This window comes from Carya illinoinensis, chromosome 14 (genome assembly GCF_018687715.1).
Source record: "Carya illinoinensis cultivar Pawnee chromosome 14, C.illinoinensisPawnee_v1, whole genome shotgun sequence".
In the NCBI taxonomy this organism is placed as follows: Eukaryota; Viridiplantae; Streptophyta; class Magnoliopsida; order Fagales; family Juglandaceae; genus Carya; species Carya illinoinensis.
The window spans coordinates 8494064-8518210 of NC_056765.1; the positions used below are offsets into that span (position 1 = coordinate 8494064).

Sequence of the window (24147 nt, forward strand, 5' to 3'; positions counted from 1 at the left end):
CTATGCAGAGCTTCTATGATATTAAAAGGATGAAAGTAACTCAAACGAACACGAAAATAGAGAAACACGCGAAGGTTCCAGATGATCGAACGCAAGGCACAAATCCATTAGAAAGCAAGACGAACCCAAACTCTGTTTTGATTTTATTTTTTTTTCTTATTTCACACATTTGGTCTTTTTATTTTTCTTTTTTTATAAACTGACGTGACATCAACAACTCCACACCGTTTGGATATAACATTGTATATAGCAGAAGTGTATAAATATTTTATCATATTTGTTTTCCACACGTCTGAACTTTTCATTATGCCATGTTTGCACGTGTTAGTAAAGGAAAGAACTTTATTTTGCCAAACGTCAGGAGCTGAGACATGGACGAACGAGAGAACAGTTGAATATAACCACAGCCGTGATGACACTCGGGCCTACAGTCTACATGAGCACGACGTCGTTTCTTTCGGCATGCTACACACCATCTCACTTTTAAAATCAAATATCATAAATTCGTAATGTCATTGTCAACAAAGAAGATAATTAATACCACGAGTCTTATTACATGGCCTTCAAAGTTCTAATGTAATACACGAGTTTACTAGGTTCAGCGGCTCAGTCCTACCGAAGAGAGAACATTTGAAGTACTCGATAAATGGATAGCAGAATTATTCGGCTCCGAAGCAAAATGTGCGCGCATCTCGGTCCATTTTCCAATAGTGTCTTCAGCTTTTTTCGCTGTTTTTCGAGACATCTAAATCTAAGCCCCTAAAAGCCCATCCGATATTGGAGTCGAACAAGCCATTTGAAATAAAGATTTTCCTGAAAGATATTTAGGACCCTTATAAATGGAAAGAATACTACTTTCGAATCAAATCAAGAACATTTCAAAAAGTACATTACATTCGATGCAACAGGTTACATTTCTTTCCTAAGGAATAACTGCAAGTTGCAGTAATCAACAAATACAGCCCCCCCTGGAGCGCGTCCTTCAGCCTACCCACAGATGTAACTATGAGTAGAAACGCTTCTTAGTGAAATAAAGTGGGTAGCAGATTGAGTACGCTAGTCCAAACCGCAATCAGCAGCATCACCTCCCCGACAGCAAACTAGAAAGTTAAATTTCGTGTGTAATACTAAAGAACAAGCATTACGTACAACTATCCTTCACTATGACAACCTCCCACACTTCTAATTACTCCATGATCTAAAGGTAAAATTAAAGAATAAAGATCCATAACACAACTGGTAACTCACTCAAATAGAACACGGAATAGGGGGGATTATAATTTTGAATATTTGCAAAAATAAATTCAATGAAAACAATGCACAAGTAGAGCCAAGCATGATTCTATGGCCTATCATTGGAAGAGTAAACCTCAGATGCACCACCCCATCCACCAAAACGGTGTCAGTTAATCCGTGAGGTGTGTGAAATCAAATCCAGAATATCTAAGTTTACAGCTCCAAAGCCACACTCGAGAGGTGCATCATGATCTGCTGCTCCATCAATAACTTAAAAGGGCATACCAACTACATCCCTAAATATTGACATTCTGTGTTCAGACAATCAAAACACAAGCCCTCAAGAGAACAAATCATTGAACAGTTGAAGGTGTCATTAGGTTCAGTGTAATCTCATGGATTTACACGTTCAGATAAAGACAAGGCAAATCATTGGAAAGTTGAAGATGTCAATAGGTTCAGTGTAAGACACTCGAGGCACATAACAAGTATAAAAACTAGAAGCTGACGGGCCAGCTACGATCAAGATGAACCCACTAACGCTTCCATAAACGGTCAAAATTTCATCGAGGTCACTCTGCCATGCTATCAACCATCCAACCTTTTCAAGGAGATTATTCCAGACACTGCCTAGAGGACGCAAAACACAAACTGCAAGCACACGCATGATTGAAGTAAAGCATACACTTTAAAAAGATATATTATAACAATATATTAATAAATACAATAAAAAAAATAAAAAAAATAAAAAATAAAAAGTTAAGATAGTAATATATTTAGCTAACTCAATTAGTTAAAGAGTATTTGCAACATGAAAATCAAGTGATTATACAGTTTAAACTCAGCTTATTTTAGAAATCTCCAATGCTTTACAAAACATAGACATTTTTTTAGATAAGAACTTTATAAAACTTACAAAATCAAGGACTCAAGATTTGGTAGCCATAATCCAAATAACGTACATGCTTGAGTCACAATATACCCACAGGGCAATGACCACAAGTGAAAAAATTGTAGATATTGACTTCTGTGCCAATATAGAATGCAATCCTGAAGTATATAATGGTCCTTCATAAATTTTTTTTAAAAGCTAATCATCCTCATTATTTAAGCATAGGACTATCATCATTGTCATCAAAAGATTTGAACACTCCTCATCTTCCTCATCTACTTAATCTAAATTACTTGGAAAGGCAAACGGTAATAGTTAGAACTCATTTTATTTATTTATTTTTTCAAAAAGTTACAAAAGCACTTTTTTGCACTTAAGCTCACTGGAAAAAGCTACAGAAACCGAACTTAATTTTCATTTTTGTAAATGTGCTTTGCTTTTGATAGGAGAAGCTCTTCAACCTTTGGCACTTTGCACTTCTTAAGTTTGCCTTTACCAACACTAGTGTCATTGCATTATTGCTCCGTTTTATTTCATCTTCATTACAGATACATCTTTCTTTTATCATTGCCAGGCTATCCCATCTAAACACTGTAAAAAAATTCGATACTGGTTTCAAACCAAAACTATGAGAGCAAACAAAAAGATGTGTTAAGCAATATAACGTTTAAAGAACCTGCCCTAAAAAAGCAAAACCCCAAACCTATGTGCCCCACAATGCAAGTGATTAATCTTCTTACTCAAAACGGTCCAACAGGTCCAAAATTCAAACTACTGGATCAAGTTTTACGACTGAACATAAAACTATGGAACAGGAGCAACATTTGGCAAGACGGCCGGGCAACGGCAGACAACAAATCCCACCCAAACTACAAATCTATATTCCAGTACTCTCTCTAGCTAGAACATAAATATATATGACCTATTCACCTAAGCAGGACATGCATAAACAACACATCTATGCATTCACATTCCTGCACCAATGCCCCTTAGATGTGCCCAAGATGCAAGCAAATCCATATGACACTTCGTTCAAATTCCAATAAATGATGAAAGCACAATTTTTAAAACAGCACTCACCTGAAAATATCAACCTACCTTAGCAGCAAGCAATTTGGAGATTATCCACTTGCCTCTATAAAAAATTCACATAATTAAAATCAATCCCATGCCTAAAAATAAAAGCCCCTCCAGTTAGCAGCGAACGAGGGTTAAAGGAGAGAAGAGGTCTTGCTCAGAGTAAGTGAACAACCTACCTCTTAGTCTCCAGTTCAAGTATCCCGCCATAGGAACACAATAAAATCTCAGACCACAATTCATAGTTACAAAACATGCTTTATGCTGAGGTTCTTTAATAAGGACGCGATCGATTCCCACCATGCTGATGTCTGTCAGGTCCAGATCCGTCTCTATAATTATCCCTGCGCCTATCTCCTCCCCCATATCCACCTCTACCTCCACCCCTGTAGCAAATATGATAAGTAAGTGAAAGCACTCCACAGAAGCAGCAAACTTTGAATGCTAAACCAACCAACGAATCTGAATACTTGAAGCATGGTACTTAGTTTGCATACTACAAGCATAGGTAAATATATAAGTAAAGAGGTACATGGTGAGTGGCCTATAAAGGTATATAGATAAGTATAATCAACAAAAGACAAATGAAAAAACACTCTGTTCATCTAAAATGCCAAAGATTCTAGTAGAGTTTCTCCAACAATAAATACATATAAGTTATAGCTTAATATGTCTTTTTTTCCAATGTGCCCCTTATATAGTTGCATGCTTAAAAATCACAATCTTCAAGAGGTATATAAACTCAGCTTTAGCATGATAGCATCACAAGCATATATTTACAAGTACAATCACTAATTTTAGTCTGAAAATCTGATAGCATTCTAAAACCAGCTATCAACAACATTGGATAAACTGCTTCTCAAGGACTAGGAGAAGCTCCCTGAATGTTCTCCCAAAGACCATGATTATAAAAATGGTGGAGCCCAATCTTGGGAGCATGCAAGTTTCAAAAGGAATTGTATGAAGTCTTAGGGTGTGTTTGGTTGTTGAAATACACACAACTCATCTCAAACCAATCATTAATACGACCCATTACTTTTCCAACTTCCTTTAAAAAGTTAAAACCCATCTCAACCGACTTCATACATTCAAACACATATCTCAACCTATTTACATTCAAACACATCTCAACGAGACCCACAAAAACTACTATTCACAAACCAACTCAGATAATCTGAGATCACCTCAGCATCCTAACGCAACCTTAGTCTTTATAATGACATACAACAAGAACTTCGATAGAACAAGCAAGTATTGCAATATCGGCCATGTTCGGCAACAATCATTTTCCATCTATGGCTGAAGTTTTTTCCCAACTTCCGCAAACATACAAAACTCAAAAATATCTAAAAAAAATTCCCTCATCTCAAAATATGTTCACTTATTCAATTAAAATGACATTAAAAAAATGTGTGGCTGACAGTGGCCACCACACAAGTGGCCCAAGTCTGGCCATGTGGGTGCCACAACTGGCCACCCTGTGGCGGCTGGGCCACCTTGGGGGTGGTCCTCTTGGTGAGCGCAATTGGTCACCCCAATCTCTTAATATTTTTTTTTAACTTTTAATTTTAAACTTTCATTTGAATAATAATTTCTATAAGATATTTCTCATAAATTCATTATTCAAACATATTGTTAAGGTGAGATCAGCAACTTTCACAAAAATCTATAAAACTTCATCTCAACTTCGTTTTTTCACCACTACTCAGGAAAGCTTTTACATCCCAACATCCACATAAGCACTTCTCCAAGAAAGAGTATATGAAACTACCTGAGCAATAGGAAGTTTGGCAATCCAGCCCAGAGAAAAAGCATACATACAAAGCAACATAACCTTAGCGAGACAAACACAACAATCAACAGAGTCACAGACCCACACACATCATTCACCAATCATCACAAAAAGAATCCATGAATCGTCAACAGATTTACAAAACCTTGGGGAGAATGAATTATAAAAACTGAGATGCAGTTATAACGCACTTCTCAAGCACCGGTAGATGATTCAAAAGCAACATGTCACTTCATAAGACATCTAATACGAACATATACAATTAAAAGAAAATGAGGACATTGGCCAGGGAAATACCGGTGGTCAAAGCTAGGTGGAGCTTTTGGTGCAGACTTCTCCGCCATCACAACATTGATTTTATATCCCCTCATATCGTAATCTGCCAACCAAGTTCCATGAAGTACACTCTAAAAAAATGATAAGAACAAGCTAAATATGGAAGATGGTAAGTACCGTTGAAAAAGCCTCCAGCTGAATGTGCAGCGGACGGATCTTCAAAGGCCAAACATGCATCACCTTTGTTGTTTCCCGTCTCATCTGTATATATTTTTATATTCCAGGGCCATTGATCCTTATATCCACGTTTTTGCTTGATTCTTCCAACCTAAATGGTGCATGTATCATCATGCATTACAATCCCAGTCCAGCATTACCATCAATAGGAAATTAACCAAACTGTCACTCAAACTCCTTCGCCCTGCCCTCTCCATTACAGTTGATGCAGAGGAGGTAATATGGGGAAGTTCACCAAGAAGGTAAGTGTTTTAAATATTTTTTAATAAGAACGGAACTCTTCTGGAAGTTTACTAGATTATTTTCTTTGAGGCCCCATTTGGTTTCATAGATGGTTTCAACCCATCTCATCCTATCTCATCTCAACATCCAAACATCATTCAACACAAACACTTTTTCAATTTTAATTCACTACTATTCACAAACAATCTCACTACTATTCACAGATTTCTCATCTTATCTCATTTGTGTACCCAAACCAGACTTGAATCTCACTACACTCGTGTGTTGGGGCGCTACCTTGCTTTATGAGGTTAATGGCTATACCCAAGCAGCAGCATCCTAACAAATAAATAAATAAAAAACCTTCCTGGGCTTTTTTTCCTTTGCCCGAAAAAAGGACCATAAGTTTATTCCCTATATCAACAAAATTGATCAAACTAGAATAAATTACACTTTTTGAAAAAAAATATATGAAACCTAAAACAACACCAAAAGTAGACAAAAAGAAACGCTGCCTGAACGTTTTTTGCAAAGGGCACACGATGCGAATCATCCACCACTTACAAACAGTAAAATCCTAAATTCAGGAGTTCAAAAGAAAGGATGGGGATATTACTTGTCCAATGCCTCCAAAGAGCTCCCTTAGTTCTTCAGTCGTCACGTCTGGTGGCAAATTTGATATGTAGATTCTTGCGTTGTCACAAGTATCGTCACAATTCTCATCACACTGCTTCACCTTAGCAGGGGTCTCAGCAGGAGCACCACCATATCCACCTCGACCACCAGCACCACGTCCACTATCATATCCACCGGGGGCGCCACCACGGCTGCCACCTCTTACATTTCCAGGACCATCACCACCATATCCACCCACAGGAGGGCCACCATAAGATGGTGCATACGATGTAGGCCCTCCAGCATAGTTTGTAGGTGGAGGAACAGCATCCATTCCATAATTTGTGTTCTCACCGTATGAATTGTAAGGTGGCGGCTGGTTGCCACCAGCCCCACCATAAAAAGATTGTGGTGCAGCAGAAGGAGCCTGACCATACACACCTTCTTCTTTTCCATACGAACCACCCCTATTGCCTCCCCCACCTCTACCATCATTATTACCGCCTCTACCTCCATTATATTCACTGCTTCTACCACCACCATAATTACCACCTCGACTACCACCATATCCACCACCACTTCCACCTCTATTGTAACCGCCTCCGCCTCCACTACCCCCACGATCGCCTGCACCCGCAGGTGAGGGTGCACCGCATTTGTTACATTCAGTTCTTCTGGCGAAGTTCAAGTTCCCACATCTATAAACAAATTGTAAACCAGTTTCAGTAACAATCAGTTTTAAGTCAAGTGTTCAAACGTTAACACCGAAAATAACAAGAAAAAACACGCGGGAAGAGAGAACGGACGAAGAGCAAATCCGAAAAAGACAGAACTCACCCTGGATTAGGGCAAAGCCAATCTCCGTCTCTGCCGCTCCCACCACGTCCACCACCACCACCAGCTCCTCCTCGGCCACCACCTCCACCGCCTCGGCCACCACGATCTCCTCCATGATACCCTGCAACAAAGATCCAATCGGATAAGAAATAATTTAAGCAAACAAGCTTACCCTAGCAAATCGATCAGAAAAAGACGAAGGCGACTAAGGTATGACAACTTAGGTACCTCGACCACCATATCCACCCCCACCCCCTCGGCCGCCACGACCGCCATAACCACCGTCGCTATTTCCTCCTCCATAGCCTCCGGCACCGCCCCCACCGTATCCACCAGAGCCGCCACTTCCACCATATCCTCCACCACCAGTACCGCCATAGCCTCCCCCATCGTATCCTCCAGCACCGCCGGTAGCTCCGTAGTGCGGAGGGGGGCCGGACTCGCCGGCTTCTTGTCCGTACATACCAGACATGTTCTACAGAGATCTAGGGTTTGTCAGAGAGAGAGAGGGAGAGAGCGCAGAAGGGATTAGGATGTAAACGCAGACTATGGTTTATATAGCGCAACTTGAAGGGACTAGAGACATAGACATATCTCTCCTTAGTCTTGCGGTCTTTATTTATTTATTTATTTTCATTTTGGCCGACTTATTTATCTACCATGCTTTTTGTCTATTTTAATTTCTGTCTATAATTTTTTGGGTACATAGCAAAATATAAATATTAAGATACTTTGAATTACAATTTTTTGAATTTATTTAAACTATACACAATGTGATCTTAAATGATTTGTAAATAATAATAAATAATTCATAAATAATAATAAATACTAGTAAGGTTACTAACCAAATACACTCTTAATTGATTACATTTTGAATTATCGACATTGACATTCGTATCCTAACCTACTAATTTTTTAAAATTAATTAGAAAATACGTGTCAAATCTTGTTAATACGATATTAAATAATGGTGCAAGTCGTAGATTTAAGGGATGATGTAATTACAATTATTTTTTATAATTTTTATAGAACTATATGTTAAATTGAAGGTATTTATGTAAATTAATGTTATTTTTATAAATTTTTTTATAAAAATATCTATCATTTAACCCATGCTTGTATAAAAGTTATAAAAAAAAAATTATAAATGTATCATTTTCCAATTAATAATTTGAAAATGATAACCTCATAATTATTTTACAAATAATTTATAACTCTACATAAATAGACTGTAGTTTTATAATATTAAAATTTATTTGTAATGGAGTTGCATAATTTCATTGGTGGTTTGAAAATGAGTTGTAAAAATAATTATAAAGTAATTGAATTATAATATCTTTTATTATTTTAATTAGGTTATATACGTATATTTATGATGTCATTTATCATTTTTAATAGGTTATGGCGTTTGCTGCATATGGTGTAATTTTATAAAAATATATATATATATATTAATTTTACTTTAAAGTAATTATTTGACCGTCAGACTGTGTACTCGACAGCGTGTATGTATGATTGTATGGTCATGGAATTTAAAAATAGATTTAATTTAAGTCTAATTTTGTTGAAATTGGATCTGCTAGATGTGAAATACGTGTGAGTTACGAAATAGAATACAACAAACACGGAGCCAACATCTAACTAGTGCAAATCCTTACCTCCAAAATAAATGTGGATTAATTGACCAACCGAGATTTAAAAAGAAAAAACAAAAAGTAAAGGAAATAAGGAAAGAGGATTGCAAATACAAGATAAAATAAAAATTAAATAAAATATTATTTTTATTTTGATATTTCAAAAAATTGGATTATTTTTTATATTTTATTTAAAAATTTACAAAAATTATGAATAATATTTTATACAGTTGTAGAATACGTAAGTACCACTCAATTGTTTTAAAAAAAATAGGATCTACTATTAACAAAATTAATTTTTTTTATATGAGTCCCATATTTACTCTTTTTTTTTTAAACAGATTGTGCAGTGTTTGCGCATTCTACGATTACAAATATCATTTCTAGTTTTTTTTTTAATAATCTAATAGTACGTCAGGTAGGGGTGTATAGAAAATCATCAAAACCGACCTCCACCGATAGAAACCGACTGTTGGACGTGGGAACCGCTTGACATTGGCGAAGAACCGATTAGCGATTGAGTGAAATACATAGAAACTAACGTCGGCTAGTTCAGTTTCTATTCTTCTATGTGAAAAATTGCTAAACCGACTGACCGGTTCATATATATTTTTTTCTTTTTATACATATATAAAAACATTTAAGTGAAATAACGTCGTTTTAGGGCCTCTGAGTTAAAAAAAAAAAAAGTACAATAAAATGGCACCGTTTCAAAATGAATTAATAACCCCTCCTCCACCCATATTCTTTTTTCCTATGTCGTCTTCTTCCTCAGTTGCTCTCTGCAACTATCTTCTTTTTCTATGGCAGACGACGGCACGTCGCAGATGCCTTCTTCATTAGTTCTTCCTCCTTCACAGAAGATACCGACAGTAAATTAAAGACTGCACTAATGCACATTGAGACCGATATGATCGTTTTCTGTCCCTAAACACACCGTTTTCGATCGATTGTGTTGGCTCATGAGAGACGTCAGTAATATTTCAATTTGGGGTCAAAACCGACACCAAACCCATTGATATACAACCCTGACGTTAGGAGTTAATAAAGAAATTATGATTAAGAAGATGAAGAATAATTTAAATTACATAATCCCTTTCCTTTTTTATCATCCACATGAATTCTCAAGATTATTGTTAGGGAGGAATGTGATGGCCAGGGGTAGGACCACTTGTAAGTTAGGGGTGGCTACTCTAACTTTTCAATTCACTAGCATTCAAATCTTCAATTTATCAATAAATCAATAAACCTCGAAAATGAGTTTGAAAATCCTGCTACTGCAGCCTATAGTGCTAGAAAGGAGACCTTGAACAGAACAGAACACAAAACACTCAAATCTAAAAGAAAAATCCTAAGTTGATATTTCATTTTCTTTTTATAATGGTCTCTAGCAAACTACAAAAATTCAAAAAAAAATTATTTTATAAGATGATTTATAGACATGTATTTTTTTTATATAATTTTACGACGTATGATTATTGTTTTTTATATAATTACGTGTAAAAAATATATATTACTTATATTCACACATATCACACTTTGTCAATTGCACCCCCACCCCCCCCAAAAAAAAAAAAAAAAAAAAAAAAACCAAATCCTAGTTCTGCCCCTCGTGATGGCCACATTGAGGTAACAAAAATGAGCAAAAGTGAGTCATTGATGTATAAAATCACTTAAAATGAATCGTATTAGCAAGTGTAACTAACAATGACAAAATAGGCAATTTCGTGTCATTTGAGGACGATCAGCCAATCTCAAAAGCGAGATAAACAATAAGAGGATTCATGAACAAACCATGGAGTAGAGGAAGTTTCAGAACAAACTACCTCTTACAACAACAAATAACAACAATAAGCCAGAGGAGATAAAGAGCCGCAAAAATTCCCCCACACATATCTATCTATCATGTAAAACTAAACAGACATAATAAAACAGTTATTAGCGAGGTAGTCCACTGGGTAAAAAGGGTCACATGAAGTGATTTTGATTGCGAGGTTAGAAGTTGAACTGAAAATCTGCAAGTAGCCACTGATGGATCAACGGTTGTGATTAAACCCAAACCACCAAAGTCACAACTGTCTGCCCTTTGATCATGCTGCTGATAGTAGCTATTAAATGCATATGATATATTCCCAGGCCAGGTAATATTGAAACAAGACCCACCAGGAGAGAGTGCAGTGCAATCAGCAACAGAACATGCCTCTAAAGCACTTGCAGTTGCATTAAACATGTCTTTATTGTTGTTCACAACACACCACTTGGATGGAAGATACTCCACATTTTGTGCATTCACCAGGTTTTTTGAACCCTGACCAAACTCAACACGATACTTGGCTTGGCCATCAAAAGTAAAAACACCCCAGTGTCTCTCAAAATTTCCAGTGGTTATGCTTCTTTGATCCTCGTCTAAAAGGCTAAAAATGTATGTTTGAAATGGTGGATTCCGAGGTCTAAGGGGGGTACCCGATTTGCCATGAAGATGGTTCATCAGGCCTTTCATGAAGGTCTCTGCAATGGATGAGGTCGCATTAGTTCCTCCATCTGTAGGCCAACCAATCTGTGCCACAACAATATCCATTTTGGGATATCCCGCTGTTGATAATGCATTAACCAGGGTATCATAGCTCAAGTCAAAGCTGTTTTTGTATGTTCTGTGGCTGTCATTATGAGGGCGTGCAGTTTCTTTGAAGAGAGTAAAGTCAAGAGAAATGTTCTTGTTTTGGTGGAGAATTACGAATGGAGAGATGGTCACAAAGAATGGTGAGCCATGCTTGGTAAGGAATGCGAGGAGTTGGATCATGGTTTTGTTGAGATCAGACCTGAAGTGTCCTTTTGACGGCAGGCTGGATTCTGACTGGAAGCTATCAAAACTGCAAGGGACCACCACGTTCACCTTACTTTCCAACTTTGCTCTTATCAAAGCTGCCTGGATGTTTGTTGCTGCTCCAATGACGAAGGGATGGAACTGTTCCCCATAACTTTGGAGAAATGGCTCATCTCCAACAGCAACATACCTGAAGATAATCTGATTAGTTGTATGCATAGAATGAGCCCACCCCCTTATGGGTATGCGAAATTAATTTGACTTTTGACTAGCCTAATAAAACAAAATAATTAGTTACTGAGGGCATATATATAATAGGCTCAAAATGGCCCAATTCAAGATAATGATTGTTCATTAGATTCCAAACAGATCAAAAATAGAACCATTCAAATTTTGAGACAATCACACATGCCTCTAATGGTTTGTCTTTCACTTGCATTTCTGACAAAACATGCAATATGTGAGAGGCACAACTTTCTACCTGCTCATGAAGCTTACTACCGTCTTTTTTTTTTTTTTAAGCTTACTACCCTAAGAAACACCCAACTCATTTAGAATTGTGCCTTCTCAGGAGCTGATAGCATCCGGTTCTGCCTAGGCAGTCTGCTAGGAGCTCGTTCTTATCTGTTAAGGGGCACACTTCGGGCTGGAAATAAGCTTTGTGAAATAATAGTCCACCAAGAAGATTGTGACAAAAAAGAGGAGAACCTATGCAATTTCATGGTGGAATCTTAATTCAAAAGTAAGTCACAACATAATGAACTTAAAACCCATCAACAAAAAGAGTGAGGTGGGGGAATTAAGGCAGTAGTTGTAAGTTTGCTTTCCAACCAATCAATCTTAAATCCTCTTAAAGGGGAAGCACACTTCTTAAAAAGATGACGGAACAACTGGATCAAACTAGCCTTGCAGAGTACCAGAAACCAAGACCAGCAATATGGGCTAATCTGCCACTAACACCAAGCATAAACTTTCATCAATTATTTTTAAATGCTTCGGCTACAGGAAATCGACAAAGCCCTACATTTTCCTGCTCCTAGTACGCAAAGGGAAAACACTGTTTAATAGATTTCCTCTGAGCTTCTATGGATATGTATTTTCTTCATGATCTCGGCATAGCTTCTTTTCCTATTATACTTTATTGCATATGCCCATGTATGTGGTTCTTGTGAAGAATCATGCGTGACCATATATGTTAAAGCATCCATCGGAGACCTAATGACGTATATTTTACATTAACAGTGTTTAGCTTTCTAATCATCTTTTTTCCCTTTCAAATACAGTATGATGGGGGTGTATCACCAGATGAATGCAATTCTGCATTAACAAATTGGAATTCCTCTCCTCCTATTGTCCCTCACTCAATCAACATAAGCCCTAACACAATCGCTGCTTCATTCTTAACATATTACAGCTGCAAGAAGCAGATACTTTCTAATATGCCAGATTATCACCCTTACCAGAGATTGACGGAATGAATTATACTTTCACAGAGAAGGTTCCCCTAGAATAGTAAATGAGCTAGAAGATAGTAGCGACAGATTTTCATCCATGCACTAGATTTTCCAGTTGGATTCCCTACTTCCATATTGCACAATGTTTTGATCCACATAGTTTGCTTGCAATGTCTAAGATATGACCAGGATCAACTACCACATTAGTCTACGTGCAAATTAGTCTATCACATAGACTACCAGCATATTCAATGGTCTGTTAGAAACTAGTATTGCTAACCATTCACTTCTTAAATGTACCAAAACGGTAGCATCTATTATTTGACCATTGCTCTTTCTTTTTGTATTACAGTGTATCACTCGACCTATCAGCTAGGGTAATGGCGTGATGAAGGGTGCTTTGAGTTCATCAACTATTTCGTTTGCAGAAACTACATTAATGTGAAATTTAACTTCCATAGCCTCTTCTTAATCGACCAAGTGAGAAAACCAAAAGATCATCTATCCACGTTTTCCATTGACCAGAAACATATAGTCCAAGGAACTAAAATTTTTAATTTTGAACTAAACCCACGAAACCAAGTCGCAAAAAGAAATGATGATCAAAGAGATACGAAAGAACATATGTAAGAAGAAAGAAAAGCAACGGAAATAAAAACAGAAGAAAACTCAGATACCCGCCGCTCATATATAAAGCTGCATTTTCATATCTAAAAATAATAGGAGAAACTAATCGTGACCCAGAAATCTCATTGAAATATCTAATTAAACCCACCACGCAAAAGCCAAAAAAATAAAAAACGCAGAAACATACTCAATCCGAGCTCCACTGCCGCCAGTAGAGAGGTAGCGGGTGACATTATCGTGTACCCAACTCTCCGCAGCCTTCTTGGAAGAGTTCAGGCTTCTGAGCATGCTATTCGGAATGCCCACAGTGACACCAATGTTTGAACCAGATAGCGCTTGGAGAACAAGTGGGTCAGCATCGAAGAGCTTCACCCTGCTGATGTTGTTGGACTTCAAGAGCTCCACCACCTTGGGCGGTGGAAGAGGGTGCGAGGCCGTGGTGCCCCAGTTCACTCCTATGGCTCCAGCCCCAGGGCCAGAGGCCAAGCTCAGAATGGCGAAAAAAAAGAGGAGGATGATTGGGCAAACATTCGGAGGCATTTGCGCGACTTTGGTCTGAAGTCTGGACTGGTAGGAGCGAGTGCGTCGAGGGTTTTGCCAAACTTCAGACCAAAGTCGCTATTTGTTTTTAAAATTTTAAAAACAGCAAAAAGGTAGACCTTTTGGCAGTTACTGTTTGTTTATGTTCAAAATTATTTGGAGGTATAGATTCCAACGTATGCATATTGCTGATTCTCTTCGATTTTTTAACAGATGTATTATAAATTTTGTTTGATTATACAGTTAATAAGATACTTTAAATAATAATAAATAAAATATAATTTTTTAATATTAATTTTATATTAAAATTTAAAAAAATTAAATTATTTATTATATTTTATATAAAAATTTAAAAAAATTATAATGATTAGATTGGATAAGATTATTTAATTTTTAGTAACTAATCCGGACTTGAATTTAGAAATGAGATAAGATAATTTTTTATAAAGATAAAAGTTAAATAAAATATTATTAAAATATTATTTTTTTAATATTATTATTATTATGAAAAAATTTAATTATTTATTATATTTTATGTAAAAATTTAAAAAAATTATAATAATAAGATGAGATGCTTTCTGAGTTTAAATGGAGCTTAATCAAAATTCATATAGTTGGTAACTGTTTGGCTTTGAGTTTGAAAAGTGCTTTTAACCACTTTTTTAAAGCAAAAAAATTATATGCATGATAAATTTGTAAGAAGTGTTTTAAACATTTAAAAATACTGAAAGTTTAATTTTTTTTTTAAATTATTAAATTGAAAGTTTTATTGAAAAGCACTAGTAAATAACCCAACATTTTAAAATACCACTATTAAAATCCCAATATGGTGCCTTTATTAAATAGCATTTAATCAGTACAAATTGTACAATACTATTCCTTCAAAACTGAAGGGATTATTTTCAAAGCCCCCATCAATCCACACTCTCTCATCAGATAAAGACAACATGTTTAGCGAACAAATGTGTCAGTAAAACAAATGTTTCAGTTTTGATGATTTTCAAGCAAACTTCGCACATCTTCAATCACAAGTCCATAACCAGTATTAATACTTTATCTACTGTTTGCAGCCATAACTACCTCCTTGAATTACCTTCAAACATAACATCGTGTATGCCTAACTCTTGACACAAGAGTATTGCCCTTCTAAGTGCACAAGCTTCAACTACAAGTGTAATAGAGTGATTTGTGTTTAGACATAGAGAGGCAATCAACTCACCATCACCATTTCGGATTATAACTCCAAATCCTACTTTATTACTCTTTGAATCAACTGATATATCCTAGTTGACTTTATATATCAACTCAGGTTTTTTCTTTTTTTCATCTTGTTTGTTACCTCAATACTCTACCCGACTGGTCTCCATTCTGTCTAGAGCTTTGTGCTAGACTTAAATCTTGCATACTTTGTTTAGCCATCTGATCACCTACTTTGGATGGTCAAATCTATTTTCAAACAAAAGGGCATTCCTTCTTAATCATATATCTCCTCATGGTGTATGCTACCAACTCAATCTTGTCACTTGTTAATCTTTCATGTAATCTCTTCCAAAGCTCCAAAAAATGTATCTCCATACTCACCCATTTTTGAACTGGACTATTTCCCGCATACCATATATCATTAGAAGCAAGACAATTCAAAAGTGCACGTATTGTAGTTTCTGTTTCTCTCTTACAAACCGGACACAAATTTGACTATAACTAATTTTAAAAGTATTTTATATGCAAGTTTAACCATACTATTAATATTGTGTTTTGTATACTTTTGGGTTGGATCCCCAGCAGCTAGGATTTTCAATTTTGAGGCCTGCAAACATAGAGAAAATATCGAGGGGCGGTAGCCATGGTGGTGGCCAGGAAAATCTCTGATGCTAAAGTCAATATATATATGAATGTTTTAAGTGAGTAGAGAGAGTTCAAAGAGTCTAACCCTTATCCCAATATCTAAGAGTCGTTTTTATATTTGAGTTATGAGAGTAGTAGCCCATCCCTTGCAGTGGGGAGATGCGTCCTCCTTGCAACTTCTTCAGCTATGCTCATTTAATGCAGTGTGGCTTCTATCACATATATTTGTCACATGTGTGATGCGTCTGATTGCCACTCTCTTTTTACTTGTTGTCAGAGAATTATGAGTCTTTCCTTTGTACGGCCTACTTGTCTATTTTATCCCTTCAGGGTTGGGTGACACAACAGGGAATTCAAGTGTCCCTTGTCCCTCTTTCTTTGGGTCAAATGGGCTACAAGGGCCTGAGTAAATCTAGTCAGCTTAGGCCTCTTGCATTTGGGCCCATTGCATTCCTCGGTCTAAGGTTCATAGGAGAAAAAACTCCTAACACATACATTAAACAATTTTTTAATAATAGGACTTTTTAATAAAGTTTTATATTTAAAAATACTATTAAAAAATTATATTTCCTAGTACAATTTTGCATAAGCATATTTAAAATAGAAGTGTTATAGATATAAATAAATTATACAAAAATAATTTCATAAATTGATATAAATTGATTTATAACTATATCATTTTATGAATTTCTTTTTAACTATTTCTCGTCACAAAAATACACCGCGCACGGGAGCATGTGCGGTGTATTTATAACATAATCTAATGCTTATGTTATAAATATCATTACTCTCAGTAAATTATTTTCACGGGGACCATGAGCATGCCACGCGCTCCTCGCCCTTAAATCAATGCCTGCCGTCCATGCCTTACATCATCAACGGCTACGTATCCCTCCATTCTCTAACCTGATCCGTTGTTTTTCTCCCGCTCTGTCTCTCTTTCAAAATGCTCGTAAGTCTTTCTTCTTCTGTTTCTGCAATCTCACAGAAAGCGAGCGGCCATGGCTTCTCGCTCTCGTCCTCTACCTCCATGTTTAATGCTTCGTTGAAGAGCTCGAAGGTGAGGACTTCGTCCTTTGTCCGAGAGCTATATCCAAAGAGAAGCGTGGGTAATGGGGCTCTGGTTTCTGCTTCAAAGGAGGATAACCACTCTCTCACATTGGACATGGTCTTTGAACCTTTTGAAGAGGTGAAGAAGGAGCTCCTCTTGGTCCCCGATAATCCTCAGGCATCTCTCGCTCGCCAAAAGTACACTGACCAGTGTGAAGCAATCGTCAATGAGCAGATCAAGTTGGCTTTACATTATCTATTTGTACATACATACATGCACACGCATTATGTTTATACATGTTTCACACATATTTCGTTGATTTTGTTTTGGGTTAGCGCTTTAATCATCGTGGATTGGTCTTCCATATCCTTTCAACGGAAATTTATATTTGAGCTTCTCAATATATATACTTAATTTCATTTCTATTTTCCTTTGGTTTTGATAATTATAGGAAAGGGTTACTTTTCCGTGTTCTATATATTTTTCACTTCAACCATACGTACAGTCTTCTCTCTTTTTCATTATCAACTTTGGACTCTTTTTTTCAGTGTGGAATACAACGTTTCCTATGTGTATCATGCCATATATGCCTACTTTGACAGAGACAATGTGGCTCTCAAGGGCTTCGCCAAGTAATCCCTCGTAAATCCAAAATCTTCCTAATCCTGTTGAATTGGTAGCGTGCTCAAATTGATTCATTGATTACGTACGTATAGGTTTTTCAAGGATTCAAGTATAGAAGAGAGGCAGCATGCTGAAAAACTGATGGAATATCAGGTGTTTTTTGGGTCATTTCGTTTTTGATACTTGATATTCAATTGTGTTTCATTGCTATTTATCTTCTCGTGGTTTAGACTTGTTAATTTATACCTCACTGTGAACCCTATTATGTTTTTTGGTCATCATCAGAATAAGCGAGGAGGAAAGGTTAAGCTCCAATCAATGCTGATGCCTTTGTCAGAATTTGATCATGCGGAAAAAGGCGATGCATTGCATTGTAAGTTTGCTTCGGTTACTTATTTGGGTGTTAATAGAGATAATAGCAACTCCATAATCAATTTTATATGGAATTTTACCCTCTATAGCATTTCTAGATCAGTTGTTTGGTCATTTTAACTGTTCCTTGCATGAACCAGTATAATTTCAAAGGGGATGGTTTGTGCGGATGTTATTATCTTAATTCCCGATGTCAACATCTGAACTGCAGGGGAGTAATGAAAGACATTTAATCTTCTGGCCTTTCAATTCCATCAATTTTTTCTCATATATCATCATTTTAAGGAAATTCTCTGCAATGTTATGGAGCTGGAACTTAAAACTTCAATTACCAGGGGCCAGCAAAGTTTGGCTTGATATGTCTTTATCATTTATGTTATCTTTTCCATGTCGTTGATGACTTGTATTTTTTGTTCAGCAATGGAGCTAGCATTGTCTCTGGAAAAGCTGAACAACGAAAAACTTCTAAATTTACACAGAGTAAAGTAGCTCAACCATTCTCCTTCTATCGTCCCCCTTTGTCCGATTCTGTTTGTTTTCTTGGTGGAGTAACATTATATCAAATACATTAAACTAGCATCTTTTGACCCACAGTGGGCTTTTTAATGTTTGAGTGCTTTACTCATCATGTACAGATAGCTAATGAAAACAATGATGTGAATCTGGTGGATTTTGTTGAAAGCGAGTTCCTGACTGAACAGGTGAAGCCTCATTTCATGTTCTCTTTCTGCTATATAGCCCGAGTGTCTGATTAATGTCATTTGTTTCTTATTTAGGCAGAAGCTATTGAGAAAATCTCAGAATATGTAGCTCAGCTAAGAAGGGTGGGCAAAGGACTTGGTAATTTTATAGACCAGTTCATACTACCTTAAACCTCAGAATATATTCACATATTATTTCTATTGATGTGTCAAATATTCAATACTTCTTTGACAGACAAATGGGTTTCTTGGTGGATTTGCAGGTGTTTGGCACTTCGATCAAATGCTTCTCCACGATGTGGTCACTGCATGATGAGCTATACACGCCATTCTTTGTGGGTACCAGTGCTAAATGTGATCTTTCAGATTTCTTTAGTTTTCTGATTATGAGTACTTGACAGTGGCCATGGCTAGAATGTTGAGCAAGAAAAACACTAATAAGGTTGTGGAAACTTCAAAATTGGATCTTCACTCAAACATGATAGCCTAATTAAGGTTTCAAAACCCTTCCATATTTACCAAAATTCAAGTTTAGTTTTTCATAAACTAATATATATTAATAATGGCGAAAAGAATGTAAGGTCCCTAAACAAAAAATCCAGTTACAATGGTTTCGAATGTTGGTAGTTACTGACTTGACCACGACCGGAGAAGATGCGCTTTTGCGGGATGTTTTGGAGAATTTATTGAGGAGCTCCACTTTCATTGCCGTTTGTAAAGTATAGCAAAACTCTTTCAAACTCTTTCAAGAAAAGCGGCAGGACGCACTCTGCCACTCGCTGTCTCATATTCTGTCAGATTAAGAAATGTAAGCCCACGGTCTATCAGGAGAAAATGAAAAAAATAATATTATTAAAAAATTTGAGTTGAAGTGAATAAAATTATTGAAGAAATATTATGTTATGTAGTGAAACAATATAACAGTTGAAGAAATATAATCACTAAAAAAATATATCCATAGGAAGGATATAACCGTTAAAAAAATATGACCGTTATAAAATTATATCCGTATAAACACGATGAATGTTAAAAAATTAATGTCTGTTTTTTTTAGTAAAAAATAAATATTCTAATTACCATTATAATTAAAATGTATAAATGAAAATCACAAATAGACATTTAAATGAAATAGTGTTAGATTTAGACCTGATTTGGTTTTACAAACCTTTCAAACAATTTTAGCGTTCAAATACTATTCAAATATAAATATTTTTTAATTTTAAATTTTAAACTTTTTTATCAAATCATTACAATTTTTTCATTCCTAACAAAACACAAAAAACAATTAAATTTTTTAAAATCTCAAAACAAAAATTATATTAAAAATTATATTCTAATAATATCTTAATTTTATAATAATTTTTATTTAACTTTTTCTCTCGTAAAAATCTCAATAAAATATTTTAACTCAAATTATTTTATTACTATTCACAAATTATTTTATTATTATTTACAAATTCTTCATTTTATCTTTATTTCATATCAACATTCAAAACAACACCTTAATATTTAGCCGAAGGATATTCTGTACCAGCTCGTGCAGCTCACGTGTTGCACATGAAGTCATGGAAACAAGATAGATCATGAAAGTCCAATCAGTTGTATAAAAGTGCGTGGAAGGATGACCTAGGAATTCAATAGGGGCGACCCGTGTCGTTCACAAATGTTTGGAACTCTGTAGACCGGTTTTCAAGCCTGACAGTGTCCAAATGGAGAATGTGAAGAATATATGGGACTGCAAAATATCTTGTAATTGAGATCAATAACTGCCTTAAATTGCAAGTAGAATTGCATGGTGCCTTCAAGAAGATATGCCAAAACAGAAATTTCAAATTCGCATAAAGATGTCCGATATCCCTCGTTCTAGTCAGAACAGAAAATCAAGGTATTGCAACTCAAAATTGTCTAAAACCCGGTACTGCAAAATTAAAGCAAAAACGTGAATCCCTGGTACGACCTAATGAAAGGGTGATCAAATAGCAAAAGCGAACTCCACCTAGGTAATGCTCTAAAACTATAATCGATAAACAATACTGATTAAGTAGCAGTGATCGGTTGGCCTTGAAGCCTCTTCCTTGCCTCTTCAATGATGGACAACTTGATACCCTTGCCCTTGGGAAGAGAGACCCATGGCTTCGTACCCTTGCCGATGGTATAAACATTTCCAAGTCGAGTTGCAAACTCATGACCAAGGGCATCCTGTACGTGAACTGTTTCAAAGCTTCCCTTTTGCTTATCCCTGTTCTTAATTATTCCAACACGACCCCTGTTTCTTCCACCAGTCACCATGACAACATTCCCAACATCAAACTTGATGAAATCGGCAATTTTGTTGGTTTCCAAGTCCAGCTTGATGGTGTCATTGGCCTTGATAACTGGGTCTGGGTATCGGATAGTTCGCCCATCATAGGTGTTGAGATAGGGAATTCCCTTCTGCCCAAACTGCACAGACCGAACCTTGCAGAGCTTAAACTGCAACAGTAGTTAGAAGAAGTCAGCCAAAAAAGTATCATTGAAACCTGCACGATTCCCTCCATGAACATTACCTTAACAAACCAAAGGTCAAGACTCAAGTAAATGAAGCACAGAAATTTTGAGAGACCAAGGGGCTCCCCTACATTTTGACAGCATGAAAAAAAACCAAAAACTATGAATCCCATCTTCTTTCATCATCAAGGTCTTAAGATTGAACTCTAAATTTTGACTTCCAATGAGGATGATCAAAATATCCAAGTATTTTCATGCACCACAGATGCTTATATCTTGACTTTTCATCCCAAGGACATTTTGAACGATTTATTTCACATTTATCATAAATTAACAGTATACAAATCCCAAAAAAGCACATACAAAATATACTACAGTCTACAGCAATAAAATTGATTTTCTAGGAAAGCATTATAATTCTTGGTAGCTGCAGAAAATGCCCCTTCATGTAATGCTTTAAATGATGGCACCAGGTTTTAAAAGTAATATCCAGGACAACTGTATATAACTAAAAACTTAAAAACAAGCAAATAACAGTACTCAACCGAGGAGTTTGGTTAGACCAACCTTTGCCTCTTCATCCCTAATTGAGTGGAGACGGAACCGACCCTTGGTATCATAAAGGAGACGGAAGTTTTCATTTGTTTTGGGAATTGATAAAACATCTGAAAATGAAGAAAGCAGGAATTAACATGATTTTCCTAATAACCAAACAATATGATTTATATAATTGTATCACTATTAAAGCTTACTATTGCCATGGGGTCTAACTTTGCAAGGCAATACTACAATTAATACTACATAAAGCTATTAACAAATCAGTTGTAAGTGTGCATACCCATGAATCCTGCAGGGTAGGTCTTATCAGTCCTAACCTTCCCATCAACCAATACATGTCGCTGCATCAGAATGGCAATGACCTCACGGTATGTGAGTGCGTACTTCAACCTGTTCCGCAAAATAAGGATCAAAGGCAAGCATTCTCGAGATTTGTGGGGCCCAGATGACGGCTTGGGAGCCTGCATAGAAAAATTAGAGAACATCATACACTGAAGAAAGCAAGTTTCAAACAACTTAAGTTTATGAGGTTCACTCACAAATGCACCACCAAGTTTGTCAAGCATCCAATGTTTTGGAGCATTAAGCCTCTTCAGATGTTTCTTCAAACCCCTTGCCTGTACCGTAACATAGTAAATGAAAACTCAGAACCAGAAGAATGTAAAATAAAGTGTCCAGAATGCATTATAGCACACTAAAAAACTACAATTCACTACCTGATATAAACCTATAAGCTTAAAGGCAAGAATCATACAAAATTCATAGAATATTCTCACTACACTTAACCTCAGGTTTCCTTCGTCAATACATTTAGATATGCAAAACTGAAAAGCACCTGGTGTTGGACCAATAATAACAATTCCACAATATAACAACCACAAATCCAGATCATAAAATGCCCACTTGATCAGCTAATAGACTCATCAGGAAATTAGGAAAAAAGAAAAGAAAAGACAAACACGACGATTCAGCTTCATTCAAAACGAATACCGTGGAAAACCTTTTGGCACCCGAATGGAAATCAAAAGCCACATATTAGTGGGTTTTCAAGTGGAAGAAATCACCACAGGAAAATTCCAGAACTTGCAATCGAGCATTTACATAAAAAGAACCCCATTACAGATCAAATACAGAGATTAGGAAACAAACTATCCGTCATGTATATGTAATATAGCATATTCCCAAATAAAGCTAATACTTAAGTTGACAGATAGACTTATAGAGAACTCAGAACGAGTGAAAAACGAACCATCTTGGAGTCGTCGGAACGTAGATCTCTGGGTTGACGGCGAAGCTAGTCCTCGCTCGGCTAAACCTGCAAAATACAAAAGCGAGGGTTTAAACCCTAGCTGAGATTATATATAGATATATATAGACGGCTCGAAGCTGGTGTAGCCTGTGTTACAATTACGGGAGTGCCATCATGGGAGCGGGCCACACTACGACATCGTTTCGTACCACTCGTAAGAGCGTCCTTTGGCTTGGTCAAATCAGGATGTTAACCAAAATTAGATTTATTTGTGTAAAAATAACTTACACAAATCTAAAATATTTTATATTTTTACTATAATGATTGGCTAAATATGAAAGATTATATTCATTCATCAAATAATAATATTTTTTTATTATTATAATATAATTTATTAATTTAATTAGAATATAAAATATAATTTTTAATATTAATTTAATTATAATATAATTATTACAGTAGGTCTAGCATTTTTTATATACAACTACCCATTAAAAAATTATTATTTTAATCTTAGTTTTTCAATAAATCACATAATAATTCTCAGTATTATCTAATAATAAATATTTTTTAATGATTATTTAGTAATAATTTTGTCTTAATAATTCATTTGCGATATTATTTTTTAAAAAATATTTATCTATAATTTCTTTTTCTTTTTTTCGTGTAGAACATTTCTCGAATGGTTTTTTCTCATGAAGAAAAAAAAAATATTAATGCCAAAATTCCATCTTCATATATGAAAAAGACAGAAAAATATTAGTAATTATATTTACTATTCTAATATAATTTTTAGAATAATCCCTATCTTTAAAATATAAATTGAAAATTTTCTTTACTTGTTACACAAAAAGGTAAGTCTCATTTAAATATTGAGCTGAATTGAGATGAGTTGAGATTTTTATAAATAATAATAAGTTTTGATAATAGAGTGAGTTTTATAAAATTTACTTAAAATAAGTTTAAATATATTTATAAGAAATTAAAAAAAAAATTA

At 35.7% G+C, this 24147-nt stretch overlaps 4 protein-coding genes across 18 annotated transcripts; 1 reads left to right on the top strand and 3 right to left on the bottom strand.

The window, feature by feature from the left end:
* Positions 1-477: 477 nt before the first annotated feature.
* On the bottom strand, positions 478-7726 carry LOC122294106 (transcription initiation factor TFIID subunit 15b). 15 transcript variants are annotated; one of them, XR_006237509.1, is made up of 9 exons: positions 7413-7726; positions 7185-7305; positions 6349-7045; positions 5451-5601; positions 5295-5376; positions 3385-3591; positions 3227-3263; positions 895-1100; positions 478-813 (listed from the first exon to the last, which is right to left on the bottom strand). XR_006237509.1 is itself a non-coding variant. In XM_043102567.1 (6 exons), the coding sequence occupies exons 1-6, from the start codon at positions 7654-7656 to the stop codon at positions 3480-3482; spliced, it is 1407 nt and encodes a 468-aa protein (XP_042958501.1). In that variant the 5' UTR covers positions 7657-7726; the 3' UTR covers positions 3134-3479. The 15 variants fall into 15 exon arrangements, 1 of the variants encoding a protein (XP_042958501.1); XR_006237506.1 differs by having other exon boundaries at positions 3209-3263; XR_006237507.1 differs by lacking the exon at positions 895-1100.
* Positions 7727-10520: 2794 nt separating this feature from the next.
* Positions 10521-14347, bottom strand: LOC122293285 (glucan endo-1,3-beta-glucosidase 9). Its single transcript, XM_043101807.1, has 2 exons — positions 13911-14347; positions 10521-11832 (listed from the first exon to the last, which is right to left on the bottom strand). The coding sequence occupies exons 1-2, from the start codon at positions 14261-14263 to the stop codon at positions 10722-10724; spliced, it is 1464 nt and encodes a 487-aa protein (XP_042957741.1). The 5' UTR covers positions 14264-14347; the 3' UTR covers positions 10521-10721.
* Positions 14348-16968: 2621 nt separating this feature from the next.
* On the top strand, positions 16969-19360 carry LOC122294689 (ferritin-4, chloroplastic-like). Its single transcript, XM_043103608.1, has 8 exons — positions 16969-17398; positions 17708-17791; positions 17876-17936; positions 18069-18156; positions 18574-18635; positions 18791-18856; positions 18932-18995; positions 19120-19360. The coding sequence occupies exons 1-8, from the start codon at positions 17055-17057 to the stop codon at positions 19167-19169; spliced, it is 819 nt and encodes a 272-aa protein (XP_042959542.1). The 5' UTR covers positions 16969-17054; the 3' UTR covers positions 19170-19360.
* Positions 19361-20668: 1308 nt separating this feature from the next.
* Positions 20669-23281, bottom strand: LOC122294690 (40S ribosomal protein S4-1-like). The gene is made up of 5 exons (XM_043103609.1): positions 23151-23281; positions 22441-22518; positions 22182-22362; positions 21911-22008; positions 20669-21328 (listed from the first exon to the last, which is right to left on the bottom strand). Exons 1-5 carry the CDS (start codon positions 23151-23153, stop codon positions 20894-20896), a joined length of 795 nt encoding a protein of 264 aa, XP_042959543.1. The 5' UTR covers positions 23154-23281; the 3' UTR covers positions 20669-20893.
* Between the last annotated feature and the right edge of the window lie 866 nt (positions 23282-24147).